The sequence below is a fragment of the Saimiri boliviensis genome, chromosome 8, assembly GCF_048565385.1.
Source record: "Saimiri boliviensis isolate mSaiBol1 chromosome 8, mSaiBol1.pri, whole genome shotgun sequence".
In the NCBI taxonomy this organism is placed as follows: Eukaryota; Metazoa; Chordata; class Mammalia; order Primates; family Cebidae; genus Saimiri; species Saimiri boliviensis.
In genome coordinates, this window is record NC_133456.1 from 110,193,770 (window position 1) to 110,213,983 (window position 20,214).

General features: G+C 43.5%; 1 protein-coding gene across 33 annotated transcripts in view; it reads right to left on the minus strand.

Moving 5' to 3' along the window:
- The window catches only part of CELF2 (CUGBP Elav-like family member 2), an 854,288-nt gene that overhangs the window by 163,461 nt on the left and 670,613 nt on the right, over positions 1-20,214 (minus strand). For 27 of the 33 annotated variants that reach the window (XM_074405050.1, XM_074405048.1, XM_074405046.1 and 24 more), the window contains one exon: positions 8,348-8,544. In XM_074405050.1, the coding sequence (XP_074261151.1) occupies positions 8,348-8,544 (197 nt within the window). Of the gene's footprint in view, positions 1-8,347; positions 8,545-8,713; positions 9,003-20,214 lie in introns of those variants that run through there. The other 6 variants (XM_074405061.1, XM_074405063.1, XM_074405068.1 and 3 more) reach the window with 5 other exon arrangements.

Below are 20,214 nucleotides of genomic sequence, written 5' to 3' on the forward strand. Positions count from 1 at the left end.
ATACCTAATATACATCACTCAGTTAACCTTATGACTAACTGATTTCCCACGGGAATTTCTCAGTATGGATCAAAACATCTTCAATTTTCCTGTCCCAGAACCTGATGCATTATCGTCATCATTTCTGTGTTCAAAATTTATATAAACCCATATCAATCTGTCACTAAATCATATAATTTTAGCTTAGTTTCCACTTTTTTTCTTTTGGTCAATTATCTTTTCATCCTTTCTTATGTTCTGATGGTTTTGAAGATCATAACGATTATTCTGTCCTTATTCATGGCCGTACACCCTGGTATGCCTATGAGAAGTTACTGTAAAAGGTTTGGCCCACCCAGTATTAGACAGTGAAGCAGGAGAGTAGATGGGCTCAGAATCAGTGAAATTATGATAAGGTTGGCATCTGGGGCGATATGTCCAAGGATGAAAATTCAGTCTTTTAAGAATCTACTAACTTAAGATACGAAAAGCAGTACTAATTATACTAGTGGTATTTTACATTCTACCATGATTGGAATTATTCAAGATAATAAACTTCTTCAAAAGGTATGCCATGATTTTTTAATTAACGCAAGAATTCTGAACACTTCTAAAATATAACTTAACTATGGTTAATTTTAAACTTTCATGAGAAGTCGAGAGTGAAGGAGGCTGCAAATAAACCTGTCAACCCAAATGCCTGATTATCTGGGGTATCTGGAACGAAAGTGAGTGGGTTTCTGGAGTGAAAGGGCAGGTAGATTGTGCTAGGGCAGCGCTGAGGCAATGTGTGCACCTCTCAGAGTAACTAACAGCATCACCCTGTTGAGAGCACCTCTCCTGCTGGCCAGGAAACTGGACTTCTCCTCTCCAAAGGACTGGCTTCCTAATGCCCCACAGTATGGTAACCCAGAGTGGTACAATCACGTAACTGATGGTAAGGCATCTCTAGTGGGGAGCTATCTCCTTCTTGCTGGGTGCCAATAAAAAGGCAAATGAAGCTTCTAGACAGGCAACCCAGACAAGCACTCAGTGGCAAATGCAAATTGTGAGATCACCTAGACTTCACTTTTCCAATCAACCTGCAATACCTGCTGGAGGGACCGAAACAGAAGCTGTGAAACTCTGGGTTTTCTTTTCATGTCACATTTCTACCAAAGAAGTCTGTTCTCCTTTCATCCAGCACCTGTTTTCTTTATTCTTCTGCTGCTTTAATTCCAGAAATGCAAAGCTACTGGGGAAAAGACGACTGGGCACTAGCTAAAGTCTTAATGTCCCAGACAGAAGAGAAGAAAACAAAATGGTTAAAAGCAGCCATGAGTAATTTCTTTTCTTCTTTGATATTAGTTCACTCTGTCTGTCTTTTTTGTCTCCCTCCTTTCCCTTCTTCCTCCTCTTCTCTCCAGAGATGTAAGGATCAAAATGTACTCATGATAGGTATTAGCTGCCAGGGTGGACGCTGCCTTTTGATGGAAGTTAACAGAAATTCAGCACTGTGACTGAGGCAGTCTCAGCATCACCAGAGTATGGGGCATTTAAAGGGATTCCTTCTTCCTGTACCTTAAAGGAGGCTTATTTAACATTTGTCCCTGCTTTATCTCAGTCAGCACAATGACTAGAGTCAGTATCAGCCTAAATATTTTAAAACTGCATTTCACAGAATGAATTGTTCTCTTTTAATATAGCTATATGATGTAACCAGCGAAGCCACATTCCACAAAGATGCGATAAAGATCCTCCACTTGCATCAATATAAAAATTCTGACTGCATTTTCTGTTTGTCCTATAGGTCGTCAGTCAGCCAACAATGAAAGGATGTCACAGTAAGTAACACAGAGACTTCTGTTAACACAACATTAATTCAGGATGAGATGCCCTTCCTGTGGGCCACTGAGGCAGCACCAAAACTGGGGCTGTCCCAGAAAATCTAGGGCAGCAACCCTGGTTTTCAAGAAATGTAGGACAGAAACCCTATTCCCTACTTGTATGCATTAAAATGTGGTGTGGGTTCATCTTCCTGCAGTTCGAATTCTTTCTCAATTCCTGATTTCAAGATAACATTGCTTAAACAAATGGACTTCCAAGTCCACTTCTATTACTTAAGTGAAGTTTCGGACATGTTTTTAGGAAGAAAGGAAAGACATGAAATGTGAAGATGAACCTCCCCATGCCAGTCCTCCAGCATCAGTCTTTTCATAAAGTGGCCAAGGGTGTTCCTTACAAAAAACCTTTAACATTTTAAGCAGGAAACAAATAGCGTGTAAGATGATCAACCCTCTTTAGACCATGCTAGCAGCACTCACACATTTGTTGACTTAGTGAATATGTAAAGCAACTTGGGAAGTGGGTATTATTTCTATGACATGGATAAAGAAAGTAAGCCTCATTCTCTGCACAACCTGGTCATAATAAGTACCAGTACCAAGTCCCCTTCTCCAGGGCCTACCCTCATGCTACCATCGCACAGAAAAACCTTCTGGATTCAGGGCTACCGTCTACCCAATTCTCAAGTAAATGAAGTCAGTCTCTGGTGTCTTTATGCTTCTCCTCTCTCTTTTTCCTTCTTCCTGGTCATTCCCCAGCAGTCTAGTCTGATTCTCAAAAAACTTTTCCACTGTACTCAAATAGAGAGAGATTGAGACAAACAAAAATTTTACTGATGACTTCTTGAAAATTGAAGCAAAGCCTTTAAGATGGAAAGAAACAACTCATCATCCTATTCTAAGATCAGCCCCAGTGTAACCCTCACGATAGCCTAACCATGAAGAGGATGAAACAGCAATGGCATCATAACCCCACAAAAGCTGCTCTTATGAAACTTGAAGGTAATAACCCTTCCCAAAGGAGTCATGAACGCGATTTCTGTTCCATCCGGAAAACTCTGGCTCGCAGCACTGCTGGGCTGCAGTTGCACGGCAGTTGTGCCATGACCTCCCAACTCACTGCAAGAAAAAAGGAAGTTTTTTCCTTTGGTACGTAGTGATAGTCAACACAGCCACTTCCCTTTTCTATTTCTCTTTTAGCTGAGAAGTTGCCAAAAGAGAGACCAGTAAAATGTGATCCACAAGACATTTGGTTAGGACTGAGGTGCTGTTCCTACCTTCTCATCTCCAATGCTAAGTGATTTTTAATCTAACACTCAGTTTTCATTTCCATAAAATCAGAATAACAGTACCTAAGCATTTAAGCTTAGAATAATTTAAACAATGTTCACTATAGAACACACTTTCTCAGGACGCTATAATCTGGGATTGTAACTTTGATTAACACATTAAGAGAGCGACGACCCAAGGTAATTTATCCACTGTTACTAGGTTCCAAGTATAGTCTCGCTTGAACACAATTTTCCTATCTGCCAACTTCTCCCACTGAACCTCAACTGCCAACCCTTCAACTCCTCCTCCACCTCCCAGACCAGGAGCTGTCTTTCAGCATTACCGGCTGTCCCTACTTTAGACCTCCAAGAGAAAATTCTAACACAGCTACTACCCTTCCTGATATTTTACAATGTCTGCCTTGATTACCTACAACTTTGGGTTCCCTATAAGTCTTTTTCTCTGCTTACCCAGTGACAGACAGTCCTAGAACCACAAACATCAGGGTCCACTCCAGATGAACATGATCTAAGTACGACTGACTGCTCCTTGCTCTTCAACAGTTCTACTCTCTCCATTAAATTTCCCAAAGGAGTCATTTTAAACCTTTTCCATTCAAGTCTTCAATTCACTAAGACTTCTCAGAAATTTCCTATTTACTGAGAAGACTGGGGGCAAGAGCCTGTATGAACTGTCTCCTGCTTCTGAAACTTTGTGTTGTTACTTCCTCCTGAATGCCCCCTGTCTCAAATGAAGTATCTTTCCACCCTTTCACAGGCCTGAGATAGTGTCATGTCTGCCTCACACTTTCACATCTTCTTTGCCATACAACTGATAATTTGTTGAACAAACTGCATGCCTAAGTTTCTGCTCCCTTCATGCCAGACTACGAGGAAGGCGAGTCTACACTGACAGCCTCACACATATATCCATGCATTTCCTTTGCCGACAACCCCATGCTTCTTCTGAAGTGCTCTTGGGTCTTCCCAGTCACCAAATCCAATGACTTTTCTTGGCCTGCATCCTTAACTCTTCTGTGACACTTCAGACTCAACTCAATCAAAACTGAACTTAATACTCCTCTTCTCCATTCCCACCATGGCTGACTGCGCTCCCAATTCTCCCAGTTAAGTCAAAAACTCCTGGTCATCACTGCCACAAATTAGTTATCAAGTCCTCTTCCTTCCTCTGTCATGCCTGTCCCTCAGCCTCCCCTTCCATTCCCACAACAGACAACATCCTGACCTCAACACAAGTCAACACACTGCACCAGCCTCTAAGCCTCTTGCTGCTAAAACACTCTATTCCTAGAGTCTTGAGAGTCTAACAAAGGCATTTTAAATACTTCAGCCTGAGAACGAAAGCCTGCTAAGAGCTGCTCTAGCCTCTAGCTCTAGGCTTTGTGATCTTCCCTTCCTCTATTTAATGTCATGTATTTCACCTTTCCCCTGAACTGTGGAAGAATTCAGTTCTCAGAACTTGCCCTGCACTTCCTCACCTGCATGCCTGAAGTAGGCCATTCCAACCATTTGTAATGTTCATTATTATTACTTACTGAAATCCTGTTATTGTTTTCAAGACTTGGTAAAGATGCCATCTTTTTCATCTCCCATAAGCTGTGAATTATTCATTTCTTTTCTCAACTTCCATGGTTCCAGTAAGCTCATCTCTTTCTTACTCGTTTACTCTTAGCTCATGTTCTTTTGTGTGAGAGTTGCCTGTGAACTTGTTTTCTCGCTCCTATCAGAGTTATGTTCTTGGAGACACTGATGAAGGTAACAACAGCAAGTATGATCATCACGATTGCCATAACCAGCTCCTACTGTATTCCAGCTCTGTGGAAAGCACATAATCTCATCACACAGAAACACTACAAGCACTGCCACTACTTTCAGATGTGATTAAGCAACATGCCCAAGGCCCGTACTAAGGAAGCAGTAGAGCCAGAAATTAAATTTAGGGTTCTCCAACTTCAAAAGCCATGCTCTCAATTCTCTATGGTATTGCTCACCATCTACAAACGAAACAGATGACCCCTGAATAAAACACCCTCTTCCAAAGTCCTCATGGGGGAGCGTGTTTACTGAGCCAGACTCCCCAGTTTCCTCAGCCTGCTTGGTCAATACATGCCCTTATAGGGAGAAGATAGGCAGCTCAGACTCGAACCCTGAAAAGATGATTTCACAAGTATTACCAAGTTTTTGTGCCTCAAGACTAAACAGAACATAAAATGGAAAGTGAGGAGAAAATCTAATTCACCAGGATTAGGTAATAGCCTGACGGTTTCTTTGCTTGGGACCATCAACATGGGTAAGGCAATGAATCAAGCCCCTCCAAAAAGCCTTACTCACATAACCTAAACCACCTCCAGTAATTCTAGTTTGTGAGGCTCTGACATCAGCCCTGTGAAAATATGATAATTGTACTCTGCTGACAAAGTCTGAATCAAAGAGGTCTTATTTTAAGTGTACACAGGCAAAATAATAATGGGATGCATAGGTATCAACATGAAGAAAGTGGGGGCTGTGGCTTTCTCTAGGTAAGCGGCTAAGGGCTGTAATCCTCCGAGAGCAATGTCATTATACAGTTCAAATCCCATCACAACAAATACCTTCACAACAGAGATGTCTGTATAACAAAAGCTCTTTCAAGCTTTGGCTGACAGCCCACGTACTTTAAGCAATATTTGATGTGAGACTTCAAGTTCACAGTAATGGGAATTGACCTGTATTTCCAAAGGTAAGATTTGAATGATTTCATCTCTAACTCCTACTCCATGATATCATGAGGTGGGACTCATGTACAATCTAAACCTGAGTATAAAAACTAAACACAGAGACCGAAATGAAATCAACTCATTCTTAAAGAATGAAATTTCCTCCTTTCACTTGGAGAACACTTCAGTAAAGGAGACTGCCCGTGACCCAGACCCTGAAACATAGCACAACAGGGCTGGTCTGCAATCTTGTCTCATGGAGATGCAGAATGGTGCAGTCCACGAAGAGAGATGGTCCATGTCCAAATCTCCGATCTGTCACTTACCAGCTGGGCAAACTGGACTATGTTTCTTAATTTTCTATAACCCTCAGTTTACTCATCTGTAAAACCTGAGTAATACCACCTACCTTCTGGTTTTTGGGGAGGACAAAAGGAGAACATATGTAAAACTCCTGACGCAGGGTCTGACACACGTAGCATGTGCTCAAAAAAATTTCCCTCACTGGGCCTCCCTTCTGCTTCTGCAGACCATGGGCTTCTGAAAACGATTTCCACCAAATTAGCAGTAAGACATAGTGAATACAAGCTAATGAAATGTATAGTCTTAAGATAGTCTGGTAAAAAATGCTGCTCAGAGGAACATCTGGGCAAGAGACACAATGGGAGAATAACTAGGCCATGCTCAGGTGCTTAACTGACTGGGAAAAGGGCCTTTTCAGCCAAATTAAGATTCATGTACTTCAAGGCTGAAAGTCAGAGAACCAGGCATCCTAACAATAAGTGAGCGCTGATCATTTTGTCAAGAGTAATTTTTTAAAAAGCTGATAAACCAAAATTTGGAGTCACACTTTTCTTGTCAAGGATGAATTGTGGTTATTTCTCTAAAGCCTAGTCTACTGCCTCTGGTCTCGTTTTCCCTGAGTGACATTGTGGCTGTTCAGAGAGCCCTTATTTGTTGATTATTTATTAAATTTTTTTAGCTCTAGTCTATTGATTTTGCTCAATGGCATACCATGAAAGTATTAAAACAAACTCTAGTCTTCTCCATTTCGAAGACATGTAGGTAACCAGGATCAGAATATGTTCAACAAAGGTATTTACTACTGCTCTCATTTGTAAAGTTTAGAAACCCACAGATTTTCAGTTAAATGATTTTTCTGTATTTCAAACAATGGGGCAATCAAGTTTGTGGTGACAATATTCTATGTCCTTTTTGAAACAACCTTGCTTAAGGTTTGTTTGGAAAACTGAAGTGTTATGAACATACTCTGAAGACACACCTGTTCACCTTTCTAAAATGAGTACTGGCCAGGGGCTCGATTCCTTAATAGGCTTCCAAAAGCCCTACCAGACCTTGGCAACTACAGGGAACAAGAGGCAGTCCAACATTTCTCGTAGTCACAGAATGTCAGTCTTAAAGATTTCCTAGTTCTATCCTTTCACCTTGCCATTAAGGAAAAGGCTTAGAGAAAAGTATGTGCCAATGTTCATGTGCCCAACTGAAGTGTATATACAAGCCAAGTGATGCTTTCAGGGGTCTTAGGAGAAGCAATACAGAAATAGAATAAGATGCCAGACAGAAACACCAAGGCACAGAGCAAAAGAAACTGAGAGACCCACAAAACAACAGAGGACACCTATGTAGAGAGACTGAGAGATCAACAACAGGGAAAGAAACAAAAATTGCTAAAGCAAGAAGGTTAAAATAGTAACAGAGATCAAGTGGTAGCAGAAGAGTAGGTATTTTAAGTTCAGTCTGCGGAGAGGTTCCAAAGACTCCAGTGCACAGAAGCATCAGTCCTCACAATGGGTCCTGGTCTCTATTTCATTAACTGCTCCCACTGCCCCCCATCACCGTCATCTTAAAATGGAGGCAGGAACAACTATCAGATCCTATACCTTCATCTCAACACTGATAAGGGCGGAACCTTCAAGCCTCTGTGAAGGTGTGCTAAGTATGTCAGGCCACTAGGGTGCTGCTCCCAGCTCCAAAAGGCAGATTCAGCTCATGATCCCCACCTGGCCCCCAGGAATGCGTGTCCCTCCTTCAAGGGAGCCTTTTCTCCCTCGCACCAGTGGCATCACACCAACTGTTTACAAAGGTACTTCGAGGTCCCCCATCGGCTATGGAAAAGTGAAATGCAATTGTAATTACATGGACAATCATGGGAACGTAGGGGTGGGAAGAGTTAGGTCCTGAAATACACGGCACAGAAACGCGATTCCTCGGAGAGGCAGCCACCCCGCCCAAGCAGAGGCTATGCTGCCTAGAAAGTGACCTCCCGGGAGCGATCACGCGCCTGGACGAGCCTCTGCGCTCCCGCCCTGCCTCCGTCCCTCCCTCCCGCCTCCAACCTGTCCCGGAGGGCCAGCAGGCAGGCGGGGGCGTGGGGAGGAGCCGGGAGCAGCCCCTGGAGCACAGGGGCCGCCAGCGCCAGCTGCTTCCAGCCCTCCCGCCTGCCGGCCCTCCCTCCCGCAGGCTGGGGGCTCGGGCAGCCCCAGCGCCCCCGCGACGCCCACCTGGACGCCGGCCACTCCCGCCCCGCGCTCTGTACCTTTACTCTGCGGAGGGTTCTGACTCCGGTCCCGGAGGACGTTGATCTGGTAGACGGCTCCATAAGGCTCAAAAAGTTCTTTCAGCTCCTTTTCCGACCACGACCGGGGTATCTGTCCGACAAACATCTTAATGGCATCTGGGTCTGGCTGGTCTGAGTGATCCAAAGCTCCGTTCATCTTGTTGGCTGTGCCGTTACTGTCAAAAACGGAACCGGGAGCCAGAGTTAGGGCGGCACGATGAGGGACAGGAAGAAAAAAAAAGCGGGGGTGTGGGGGCGGGCAGGCGGAAGGAGGAGGAAGAAGAGCACGGGCAAAGTGCCTAATGAGTCGTAGAAATTTGATGAACTAAAACAAAGCAGAGGCACCATGAGTTGTTCCTCGGCGGCGGCGAGGCTCTCACTGCGTGCTGCTGTCGAGCAGAGCCGCGGGAGCACAGGGCAGCGCCCCGCCGCCTGTCACCCAGGGCGTGGACATCTTGGAGGCTCGGGAGGCAGCTGCAAGTTAAGTGCAGGTCTAGCTCTGCAAGGCTGCCATCAACGCATCAGCGCGTTATCAGCCCTACCCTGGCTGTGGCTGGGAAAGAAAGGCAGAGCTAGATGCCTGCTGGATTTCTCTCCCTCTCCCTGCCCCGCCCCCCGCCCCACCGCCCTTTTTGGGTGGTTTTTGGAAGAGAGGAGAGAGGTGGTAATAATAAAGTCACATGGAAAGAAAATGAAACACTTGGCAGTCCGTCAGATGACTAATGCAAGATGCGGGTGATGAATTTGCAGAGTGCGCGAGGCATCCATGTGTGCATCAAATTAGTACGTTGTTGCTACTCAGAATGGAAAGCGGTCCAGCTATGCAGCTCTGCGCAGCTGATTGGCTGCCCACGCTGGAGAAAAAGGCCGGAGCTGGGAGGGGGCTCCCCTTTAAAAAGCACATTGTTTATGGGACCCAGGCACAAAGGGTTTAATTCAGAGAGGCAAAAGAGATCTCAGAATTGCCTGCTTTGTGCTGGGTTAAAAAAAAAATAAAAAAAGAAGCCCCAGAAAGTTGAGTTCCCACTAAAGGACACTGAATATTTCAAATCTTTCACACTCCATAAATTGTTCTCTGTGTATCTGACTTCCAGATGTTGCACTTGAGTTCTAAACAATCACACGTTTGGGAGAGAAAAAAAGAAAGTCTGCCTTTTCTTCTCCCAGCTTCAGTAAATATTTGGGGCTGACAGAGAGCACAACCATAAGCTTTTGCATATCAGTCCCCCTCAACGTTGTTTCCAAAATCCCCATTTGGAAGAGAATGCTGTATAGAGCCTGCGATTCTAGTCACCATCAAGTAATCCGATGATGAACACGTCTTTCTTACTTGCCCCACCCTCCTTTGAGCAGGAATAAACAGTAGAGCAAAACTACACACCCTCTTCCCCCACCTCCTACCTCCAAATATACCCTGAACCCAGCTACTCTGCCAAGTGACAAGGCTGAATGCCTCTCGGCAGCACTCATTTGCAGCACTGCACTCTTGCTCCAGCTTCTCGGCCTGTGAAAATAGAAGGCGCTGAAACAAAGCAGGCAGACGCTGCCCCTATAGAGCCTCCTCCAACAGTACGCCCACCGCAAGAAGCAGAGAGGTCAGAAAGGGGACACGTTAACTAAAACTAAACTGCAAGAGCCAGGCGTGATTTCACTGTAGCCTCCTGGTGCTACCAAGAGGGTAGACAAAGATCTTACAGAGAGCTACTTATTTGGTTAAAATGAACCATCAGACAAACCAACCATCAGAATACTTTAAATCCGCTGTGGGCCTAGGATGGTCCTAAGTCCCTAAAAAGAAGATACTTACTCATGGTTAAAAAGCCAGAAACCTATGGAAAGGAGAAATCCTGAATGAGATTCAAGCTGAAGAGTAAAGTGATGTCAAATACTCTTCGAAAGGTCCCAGTTTCAATTTCTGCTTCTTTGTATCCCCCTATTTTACCACTTTATTTTTTATCCTTGAGATAAACAATCAGACTGTCTAACTTGAAGCACTTTCGGAGCTTGGGCTAATCAACCTTATTGTTATAATAAATGTTCTGCTGAATAAAATACTGAGTACAAAATCTTCTCTCAACAATTTTGCTGTAATGTAATGCTTGTTTATATTAGAGCTAGATTGTTTATCTTGTTCTTATGTACCTATCCTTTTCAAATCGCTCTTTGAGAATTCAATAAACACTTTAACCCTGTGAATCTGGGACTGAGCTGGGCTGAGGTGGTGGAGTCCCTGGCAGTATAGCAGGTCTTGTTCACACCCTGTCAGGGGTTGAGCGTGTGGCAAGACTTATTTCTGGGACAGGAAAGACTTGTGGTTACTGCTGTTGACACCCAGCTAGAATGTAAAGAGGAAGCTTTGCCACAGGTCTCAGCTAACAGAAAACACAAGTTCAATGCCCTCATCTGCCGAGTGCTTAATGTAACACAATGGAGAATGGAGTGGCAATGTACTAGTTCTAGGGTCTGAACTCAGAATTCTAGAGCAAGCTATCCTCCATGCTTCTGCAAATGAGAGGCCACTTATTCTTTCTCAGAAAATACAAACTCACCAAGATGCGTCAAGTAAGGAAAGCTGAGGAGCTGTCCTATGCCTCACACGTGTGGCCTGTAAGTGGCAAGGTATCCATGTATAATTCATCCCCATGAGCCATGCTTCACCCCCATGCATAGAGACTTCTCATCTTGAGGCACTGTAGCACAGTGGCTCTGAGTTCTGGCACCACCACTTCCTAACTGTGCTGCTCTGGGCTCAGACTCTTCATCTGTACAACTGGGATAGCGAACTCCATCTCTTAGACTCATGTGCTTAATACAGGACATGGCACAAAGTAAGGGCTCTTTCAGTGTCAGCTATTCCTACTGTTAATTCCTTCTTTGCATCTGTGAAGCATGTGAAATAAGTGACCATCAAAAATCTACTTTTCAATTCAAAATTTTTACAGTAAAGACTACAACACCTTTCCTATCCTAAATAATAATGTGTATTTTAGTGATCACTTACATAGCAAATACTGTGATATGTACTTTACATTTTTTTGAATCCCCCCTTTAGGGTACTTTGAAACCGACATTTACTCAGTCACATAGTGTTTCTCCATCTCCACAGATTGCTTTCTGCTCTGTTCCTACATAGTCACCCATGAGCACTCTCATCTGCATCTACATCCTTGCCATGCTACCTGCCCTTTTGGAAGTAACTTTTCCAAAGATTTGCATTAAGTTCTAAGGGCAGGACAATCCCTTCCTTAAGAAAATCCAATTATGTCCACTTGCTGTTTAAGTTAAAATACCACCCCCCCAACACCTTCCTGATCAAAAGCAAAATAGGTGGTCCTGTCCCACCGATCGCCCTCCTGGTGCTACCGCATCACATGCCCTGAATCCTGACAGTGCTGCAGCAGCGTGGTATACTCCCTTCTCATCCACCCAACCGAATCCTGCTCTGGATTCCCAACTCTCTCTCTGGCTGATGCTCGTTTTTAGAGGAGTCTCACTGAATTCTTTTGTCCTCATGGGGTTGTAGCACTGACACTGCTAACCAAGCCAGACATTTTGCCTTCAACAGTTGAACCTTTGGAGTTACCTGCCCAAAACCAAGGAGAGCCAATGTGCTCTTCAAAGAGAAGTAATTACAGGAACAGACAGCCCAGATCTCAGCAAGACCCTTGAGAAGGTGTCCTATTTGCAAGGATCTCATCTTGGGCTTAGAAAACTAGACTAGCTTGCTCCTCTTCACTTGCTACACATTCTCAATACCCAGTACAGTGCCTCTCACAGTCCAAGAATTTACATCCAAATTCAAGTAATATTTATTGAGGGGCTACTCTATGCCAGAAATTTTTGCCAAGTACTCGATACACAATACTCTCAACAGCTCCCATTGGAATCATTATCTATTTTGGAGATGAACCCAGTGAGAGTCACAGAGATATACTGACTTTTCCAATGTCACACAAGAGGTGCCTAGGGAATGTGGATACACTGAGAGGTGAAGGTCAGCTGTCTCGGCCTCATGTTCCACGAGCTACATTTCTCTAGGTTGACATTTCCCAACTCGGTGACCACTCGCAGGCCCTGGACACAGGCGCACACATCTCTGCTGGCACCCTGCCTGCAAATGGCAATGAGATCCCTGGTGCCAATTCTGCTAGAACCCTCGGCAAGGAGCCAGCTAGAAGGCTCTTCTAAGATACATGCCATATGGAGTAAGACCACAAGTCTGCGAGCACTATGCCAGTGGGCAATGGTATTACCCATGTCACAGTCAAGATGAAAATGAAATGACGTCTGGAAAAACAATGAGTGCTTTTTAGTTTTAGCCCAGGCACTGACCTACTTCCCTATTTTAAAAGAAAAAGAACTAGATCAACAGAGTATATGCAAAATCTTCTGAGGTTCGTCTAGGCAGTAAACTATTATAAAAATTATAATAATTGATTCAACATACTATTATTTTTACTAGTTTTAGGACAACAAACTTTTATAAGGCCCAGTGATTTGCAGGCTTCCTTTGGGAGAATGAAAACAAAAGAATTAAAATTTCTATTCTTTTTTATCTTGTTCTGTGGCTAACTTTGTGTGTTGCATTTCCTTTATTTATATAAAAAGAACAAACTTACAAAATGGCTGTAAGAATTGCCAAATGGCTATAAATTATACTAATGCCAAAAGACATAAAATGTCATCTTCAGAATGCACACTAAATTAAAAAGTATACAAAATGATTGTCTTCGAAAAATTGCATATAAAGATAGAAAATCTGCCTAGTAGTTATTAATAATCGTATTACTCCAGCACTTTTTTTTTTTGGATCCTTGGGATAATCCACATCAGTGTGACCCAACCCCGTGCCATCATGGAAACGTTCTGTATCTGCACAGTCCAATGTGGTAGCCACCAGCTACATGTAGCTAAGAATTACTTGAAATGTGGTTAATGCAACTAAGGAACTGGATTTTAATTTTATTTAACTTCAGTTTACCTAAATAGCTATAGATGCAAATACACTTATCCTTCGCTTGTTTTGTACTGATTAGAGTTGAGATTGATCTAAATATATCATTGCATGGGAAGTTTGCTTTGAAAGCACAAGAATATGGGGCCCAGAAAGCCCCATCAGTGCTTGAACGCCTCAACGGCAGGTCAGCGAACAGTGGACCAGCAGGCCTTAGTTCTAATCCTGGCTCAGCAACAACTTCACTGTGGGATCTGAGGCTAATCATGTAACCACTCTGTGCCTCGGTTTCCTCACTCATAAAACAAAGCAAGATGTTAGGTCCCATCTGGCTCTTAATTTTTATAATCCTGTGGCTATGGTCTGGACTCAGAGATTCATGGAAAAGATAATTGAGATAATATAAATGAGCTGCCTGAAATTTTGTTGTGATTCCTTGCCTGTGTCCCATTCAGTCCCCCCAGCTCACAGGTGACACAGGCTGCAGGCCAGAGAGCTGACAAGGTGTCACCAGCACTGTGGAGAGCAGCCTGGAGGCTCAGACAGGCTGCTGAGTGGCTGATGAATGGGGGTGCTGCCACAGCCCCATCTCTCTCCATGTATGCCAGTGCTCTTCCTAATGTCCTAACCGCACTCCCATCATCTCTGTAGCTAACAAGCCACTCATTCAAAGGGCTCAGGAATCGTTTTTTAATATCACTTGTACTTAAGTAATAGCACATGAAAAAACAGGCTTTGTTTGGTTATTACAGGAAACTGTCCAAGACTCAGCTGCTTAAGGCAAAAGCAGAAAAAACCTGGCGATGGGCCTGGTGCCTCCAGCGGGCAACAGTATGAACATGAAATTCATTACGTCCATTTTGGTGTTGCTTAAGAAGAGAAATCTCTTCCCGACAGACTGGCAGTGGGGCAGCTGAGGTCCAACCATCAGTTCCTTCCTACCCTGCACAATGAAGAACACATTAGAAGCTCAGGCCCCACCCTTGGGAGGCTCCCTGTCCACTAAACTTAGGGCCGCAGCCTTTCCATTTAGGACGAGGACTTAGTAGCCATCCAACCTGGAGCTCTGGGAACTGCAAGTCCCTTTGCAAACGCATTGCTTCACGGTTATCAGGAAGAAAGGCTCTGTCTTCCATGACTGCCTTTCAGCCGGGCAGAGTTTGCCTCCATTCTGACACAGCTGTCTTAATTGCAGTGGCATCCTGGGTTGCTGAAAACTTTGGGTAAATTGAACAAAATGTTTTCATTATCAGTTACACCACCAAAAAGGTGTGAAAATAATGACACTCCGCTATCCCCTATTTAGCTGGAAGATATTGTTACCATTTATCATGTGTAGCGAAACCTTCTGAGTCACAGCCACATAAATTATGGAATGTGAGGCCCCAAATCTCTGAGATGGCCACACATCAGCTAGTGAATCCACATAGAAAATTAACCTGAGCAAATACCCTTAACAGGACAAAGTCAAAGCCCTTCTCCAAATGGTCAAATTCTCATTAAATAGCTTGAGCTTCTCTGAAGAAAAGTTTCAGATTTTCTATATGTACACATACATACATTTCCATAAGCTCAATCCTGTACTTCGGCAAAATTTAAAAAAATAGTTTCTTAAGATGGTACAGGACATCATTGTTATTGCCAGATAATTGAGAACACATCTGTGTTCTTGGGGACAGGTATTCTACTGAATTACCAAAGGTACTGCTGAACTGTGTTCGGTCAGAGGTCTCCAATGCTTGCCAGGGTCAAATGCATCCAAGACTCGTAGAGAACTATTCCTGCAGAAAAAGTCACAGAACATAGGCACTTGGACTCACCAAGTAAAAGGGAAACCTTATTACCTTATCTCAACTTGACTGCTAGTAAAAGGCACAAAGCTGGAAAACCCCCACAAAGAAGTAAATTTGGAGTTATCTAGGGGGTACCTGATGGCTGAACAGACAGTAACTCTCCCTGGGAAGGGAGCAAGGAAGTGGCGAAAGACAGCCCTCACCCAGGCAACTCATTTCCTTCTGTGATTTATCAGAAATAGTTCAGTGGACTTCAGGGCCAAGCAGGAGGCATTCACACAGGAAGAGGTAGGTGTTTTAGATGAACTTTTAGAAACGGCAACAGGGAAATAATCATGACAAGGAAGATGTACTGAGGGCTTCACATTCCCAAAGTGCTTTAGGTGTACACACCAATGAATCCTCTACCCTGCGGTTGAGATCACTGTGACTGCCCCTCCCTTTACAGACAGGAAATTCCTTCAGGAGCCGCTGCTACCACAGCAGATCTAGGGTATCCTTCCAGCCTGAACTTATCTGCCAAAGGCTGGATGCTGCTGAAGTCACCTGTTTTGCTATGGGCAACTAATTGAAAATGGCTCTCTGGATGATTGACAGGAGACTGGTTTGGCCATCAGTTAACTACAAAGAGAATCCTTATAAAATGATAAGATGAAGAACAAATGTAGGGGGACACTCAACAGGAGCCTGCACTTCCCAAGATAAAGAATGATTTTTAACACAAGTGTCCCCGCTGCATCCACAGACCAGCAACAAATGATGAAAGTACAGGACCCACACCAGGAGGGGCAAGCCACCGACACACGACATCCGATTCCCTGTACACTAGGTTGTGGCGACTGTGCTTCTCAAGGCAGGTAACTTCTGCTTTCACTGCTAGTGAAGATACTTTGCCTGGACTTATTTATGCAAGAGAATACGGTCAGAGTGGATTCACAACCCTTTTCACACACTTTAGAAATATGAACGGTGAAAGCGAATTATTCCCCTTTGCAGAATCTCAAACACAACGAGGTTTACTATGAGTCCTTTTCTTTCCTTGTCATTCTCAGTTACTGAACATTTGCTTTTTGTCAGGCACAGTGCTAGGTTTGAAGGCGAGGGAGGTGAAACACAGGTTATGTCCTGCTGCTGCTCACGGCCAATTATAAGAGACAGACATAGACACAACATGAAACCAAAATCCAGCATGCTAAGGCTTGTAATAGAGCAATAAATAAAGGCCTGGAGTAAGGCAGAAACAAGTAACTCATTAAGCCACGGGATTGGACATGGGGCATTCTCAATCATGCCGCATCCCTGTGGCCAATGTTTAAATAACATCTGGGGTGGGGGGTGGGGGCAGACATCAAAGCAAAAGATGACAGGCTTATACCATTTCACTTAGTTGGCAATGGGACTGAAATGAAACCAAAAACTGGGGAGAAAAAGGTGGCCCTAACAAGGAAGGGAGTTGGGAAGGCAGGAAACACAGCCCCAGAGCACAGGTCCTCTGCAACCATGCATGTGTAAGAGACGCAGAAGCACCAGCACAGAGCCTGGATCCGATGCCAGTCACGTGCACCGCCAACCTCGCACCAAGGACACAGCTTCATTCCCCTACCTGCACTTGAAAAGCCATCCCCCGGAGCCTGTCCCACAAAGGCCCTTCCATTTCCACCCTTCACTCTCGCAGGCTGTGCTAATCCTATGGAGAGCTCACCCATTCTCAAGTATTTGAAAGAAACTGCCCTCATCTTGACCATTAAACTCTAATCCCACAGCACCTTCTGGCACCACCTCAAATCAGCACACCTGAAGTTCATCTCTTCCTGTCTTCCTTTCCTCCAATCAGGTTTTAGGCTCAACTTCCCTGTCATTCTTACTGGCTGAAACTCCTTCCCGAACCAACAATCTATGACCAGGAGCAGTGCTGCAGCACATAGATCATGCATGTAATGGAAACTGACTGCTTGCTCTGGCCTTTCTCTTCTCTGATCACAGAATCTCAGAAACCTTGATTCACTGAATCCCCATCAAGAGCATGGTGGAAGTGTGAAATCCTGGAGACAGGGAGGTCTTCTTCAATCAATCATTTAATCAATATTTATGAAGAGACTCTGACAAATTCAAGGTACTAGGGACACTGTAATTACTAAAGTTGGGTAGAACAGCCTTTATGGAGTTATACTCTAGAGTGGGCATGAAATAGGCAAATAAGAAAATCTTACCATAGATTAAAAAGACCATTTCGACAGAGAGAAATGAAGCATGCAAGGGAGGAGGTTGCTGGGTATTAAATAAAGGGGCTGCAGTATTACATAAGGTGGTCAGGGAAGGGCTCATCTGGAAGGTGAGGATAGTCCCAGCACATCCTCAACACACATTTACTGAATGAATGGATTTAATACAGGGAGTGAGAAGTCTTCAAAGTTGTAAAATTAAATCACACGTCATGTGATCCGTCACCACTATTATGCAGAACCATGTTATCGCATCCAGTGCTGTCCTATTAAATTCGAGAGTCAATACACCTATTACCAGTCTGTGACTGAATCATGCCTGTTTTTCTCTAAATGCCCACTGGGTTCACTTGTCCCTGCACAGCCACCATTCTGATTCTGGTTATCCTCTCGTTCTCACCACATTAACGTAAAACCGCTTGGTGGGCTTTCCTACTTTGGACTAAAGGACAAAGGCGCTGCATCGCTGACCTTTGTGCTTGCCTGGCATTCAGAACTCTGCCTACTTTTCTGTCGAATGTTGATTATCTGTCCATTTATTATTCATTTTATCATCTATCAATGGCAGAATTTAATCTCAGGCTGGTCTCTCCCCAGCCTGCTTTTGGTCTACCTTTCTTGGTTGTAAATGATGTGTAATCAAGGAATACAACTGAAATGAAATGTCAGGCTAAGGAAGGCAGCCAGCAGCAAGACGTCTGATGTGAATGCACTGGACATTATGGACGCCACTGTCTCCTTCTACTGATCTGGAAAATCAAAAGTTGACAGTCCATGGGAACTAATTATGTCATATTAATGACAGCAGTTTAAAGAGAAAATAGAATCCACTTGCAAAGAGAGATATGTATTTATTACATTCAAATATATTGTCGTTTTCCCAAAAAAGCCTTCAAACTCCAATATTTGTAATGGCCAGCATAAAGAAAAAAATGATCTTAGAACAGCCAGAAACGTATTCATCACAAAGTTCCCATCTGGATGTTCATGCCCTTTGAGCTCTTTGGTGAACTCTTTAACCCACTCCTCAAAGATTTCTCATGCTGGTTTTTTTTTTTTTTACAGCCTCATCAGCTGCATTTCAAACCCACAGGGGAAGACAAGTGGCAAAGCAAAGGGAGGCTCTGCAACAAGCAGGCCCATGTCCTGGTGAGCATGGACACCAGCATCTGAAATAGCCTCATGGTGAAAGCCCACCCATAGCAGGGACTGAGATGTGTTCCCTAGCCATTCCAAAGGACAGTGGCCCAGCACAATTATTAATTTGTATAATGACAAGCTTGTCTCATCTAACAAGTCACATTAAGCTCAACAAATTCTGCTGAAGGAGGCCGGGAAATATATATTTTAAGAAGCATTCCTTCAAAAAGAGACAACAAAGAGAATTGGTGCCTTAAAGGAGAAGCTTTCAACTGTACTGCAAACTTAGCTAATCAGACTGAGTCATTCCTCAGGGATGAGCGGAGATGTTACTCTCGTTTTCACACAGCAGCATATCAAATGTTGAGATCTGTGTATCATCTGATTTGCTGTCATTAAATGCAGCAAGTGACTGCCTAAACTCTTCGGCTTTGTTTGGGTTAACGTTGACTAAGTATTCTGCTCCATTTTTCCCTACCTGTGATTGTTTTCGTTTTTTTGTCTAGGAGAATTAAGGGTGATGGGTGGAGTACAAGGGAGGAATGAGCTGTTCCCTTTGGGGAGTTTGTTTTTCAGTCAATAATATATCACAAATCCAGAAATAAACTTTAATTCTTTCTCTTCAGCACATCACAAAAGATGATTGGTGAGGTTTAAAAATTCGAAATAAAAGGCCCCAAAGAGAATAACTGTGATAGCACTGAAGGGGCAAGCACACATTTTCTACAATTTTCCTGTCCAGACATGACAAAAGGCAGTCAGATGCACTAGAGCGACTGCACTGAATTCCTAGACAGCAGTTCAAAACATGCGTCTCTTAGAGTCTAAAGAAATTTGCAAGACGACTTCTAGCGTTCTCTGCAGGCCACCTCATCCTGCATGTTCCCCCCCTTCCATGCAAATATGCTGGTCTGTCATGCTACAAAACCACATCTCAAGAGGCAAAGTCCAGATGCCATTATACTTCACTAGTTTTTAAATCCCTAAATTGTATCTTAAGATGAAATCAGTATCAAATACTACATTTTGATTTGGAAAGCTATAGGTCCTCTCTCTTTTCATCTGTCTCTCTCAGCAAGTCATAAATTCCATTTAGCATCTTAAATCATCAAATAAAAGAGGCTTTGACATTTAATTTGCTTATTTCTTAAAACACACACCATCAGATATAACCCCCGAAACAAACAGGAGTAAAAGTAGAATTATGTGCTAAATTAGAATGGCTGTTACACTAAGAAGCTGAATATTATTATGTCAAAATTCCCCACAGTTGATTTTTTTAAAGCCATTTCTTCATTTTTTGACACTACATCTGGCACAATGAATACAGATGATCATGTGTTTATATATCTGTCTAACTGCCTTTCCCAAACACAGCCAGATGGAGTCTTTCAGAATCAAATTAATTTCAGATTAATTCACTCTGGACCCACTCCAGTTTCATGACTCTTTGCTTTGAGGCACCAACCAAATTGATGTGAAGTCATCAACTTGAAAGAGCACAGGTTCCTCGATATCAACGGGAAAAAACTGTACAATTCTGTCGTCGCTCCCCCTACCCAAAAGAAATCCATTCAGGTACCACAAGATGCCAGTTTCAGTGTCAAAATCATCCAGGTAGAATTTTTCCGCTTGGATCCAAATAAGATCACGGTTAATTGTACATCAAATATTCATAATGCCTTTAGATGAGATCATTCCAGTGAAAATTAGCATCTCCATTAGTAACAACAGCAC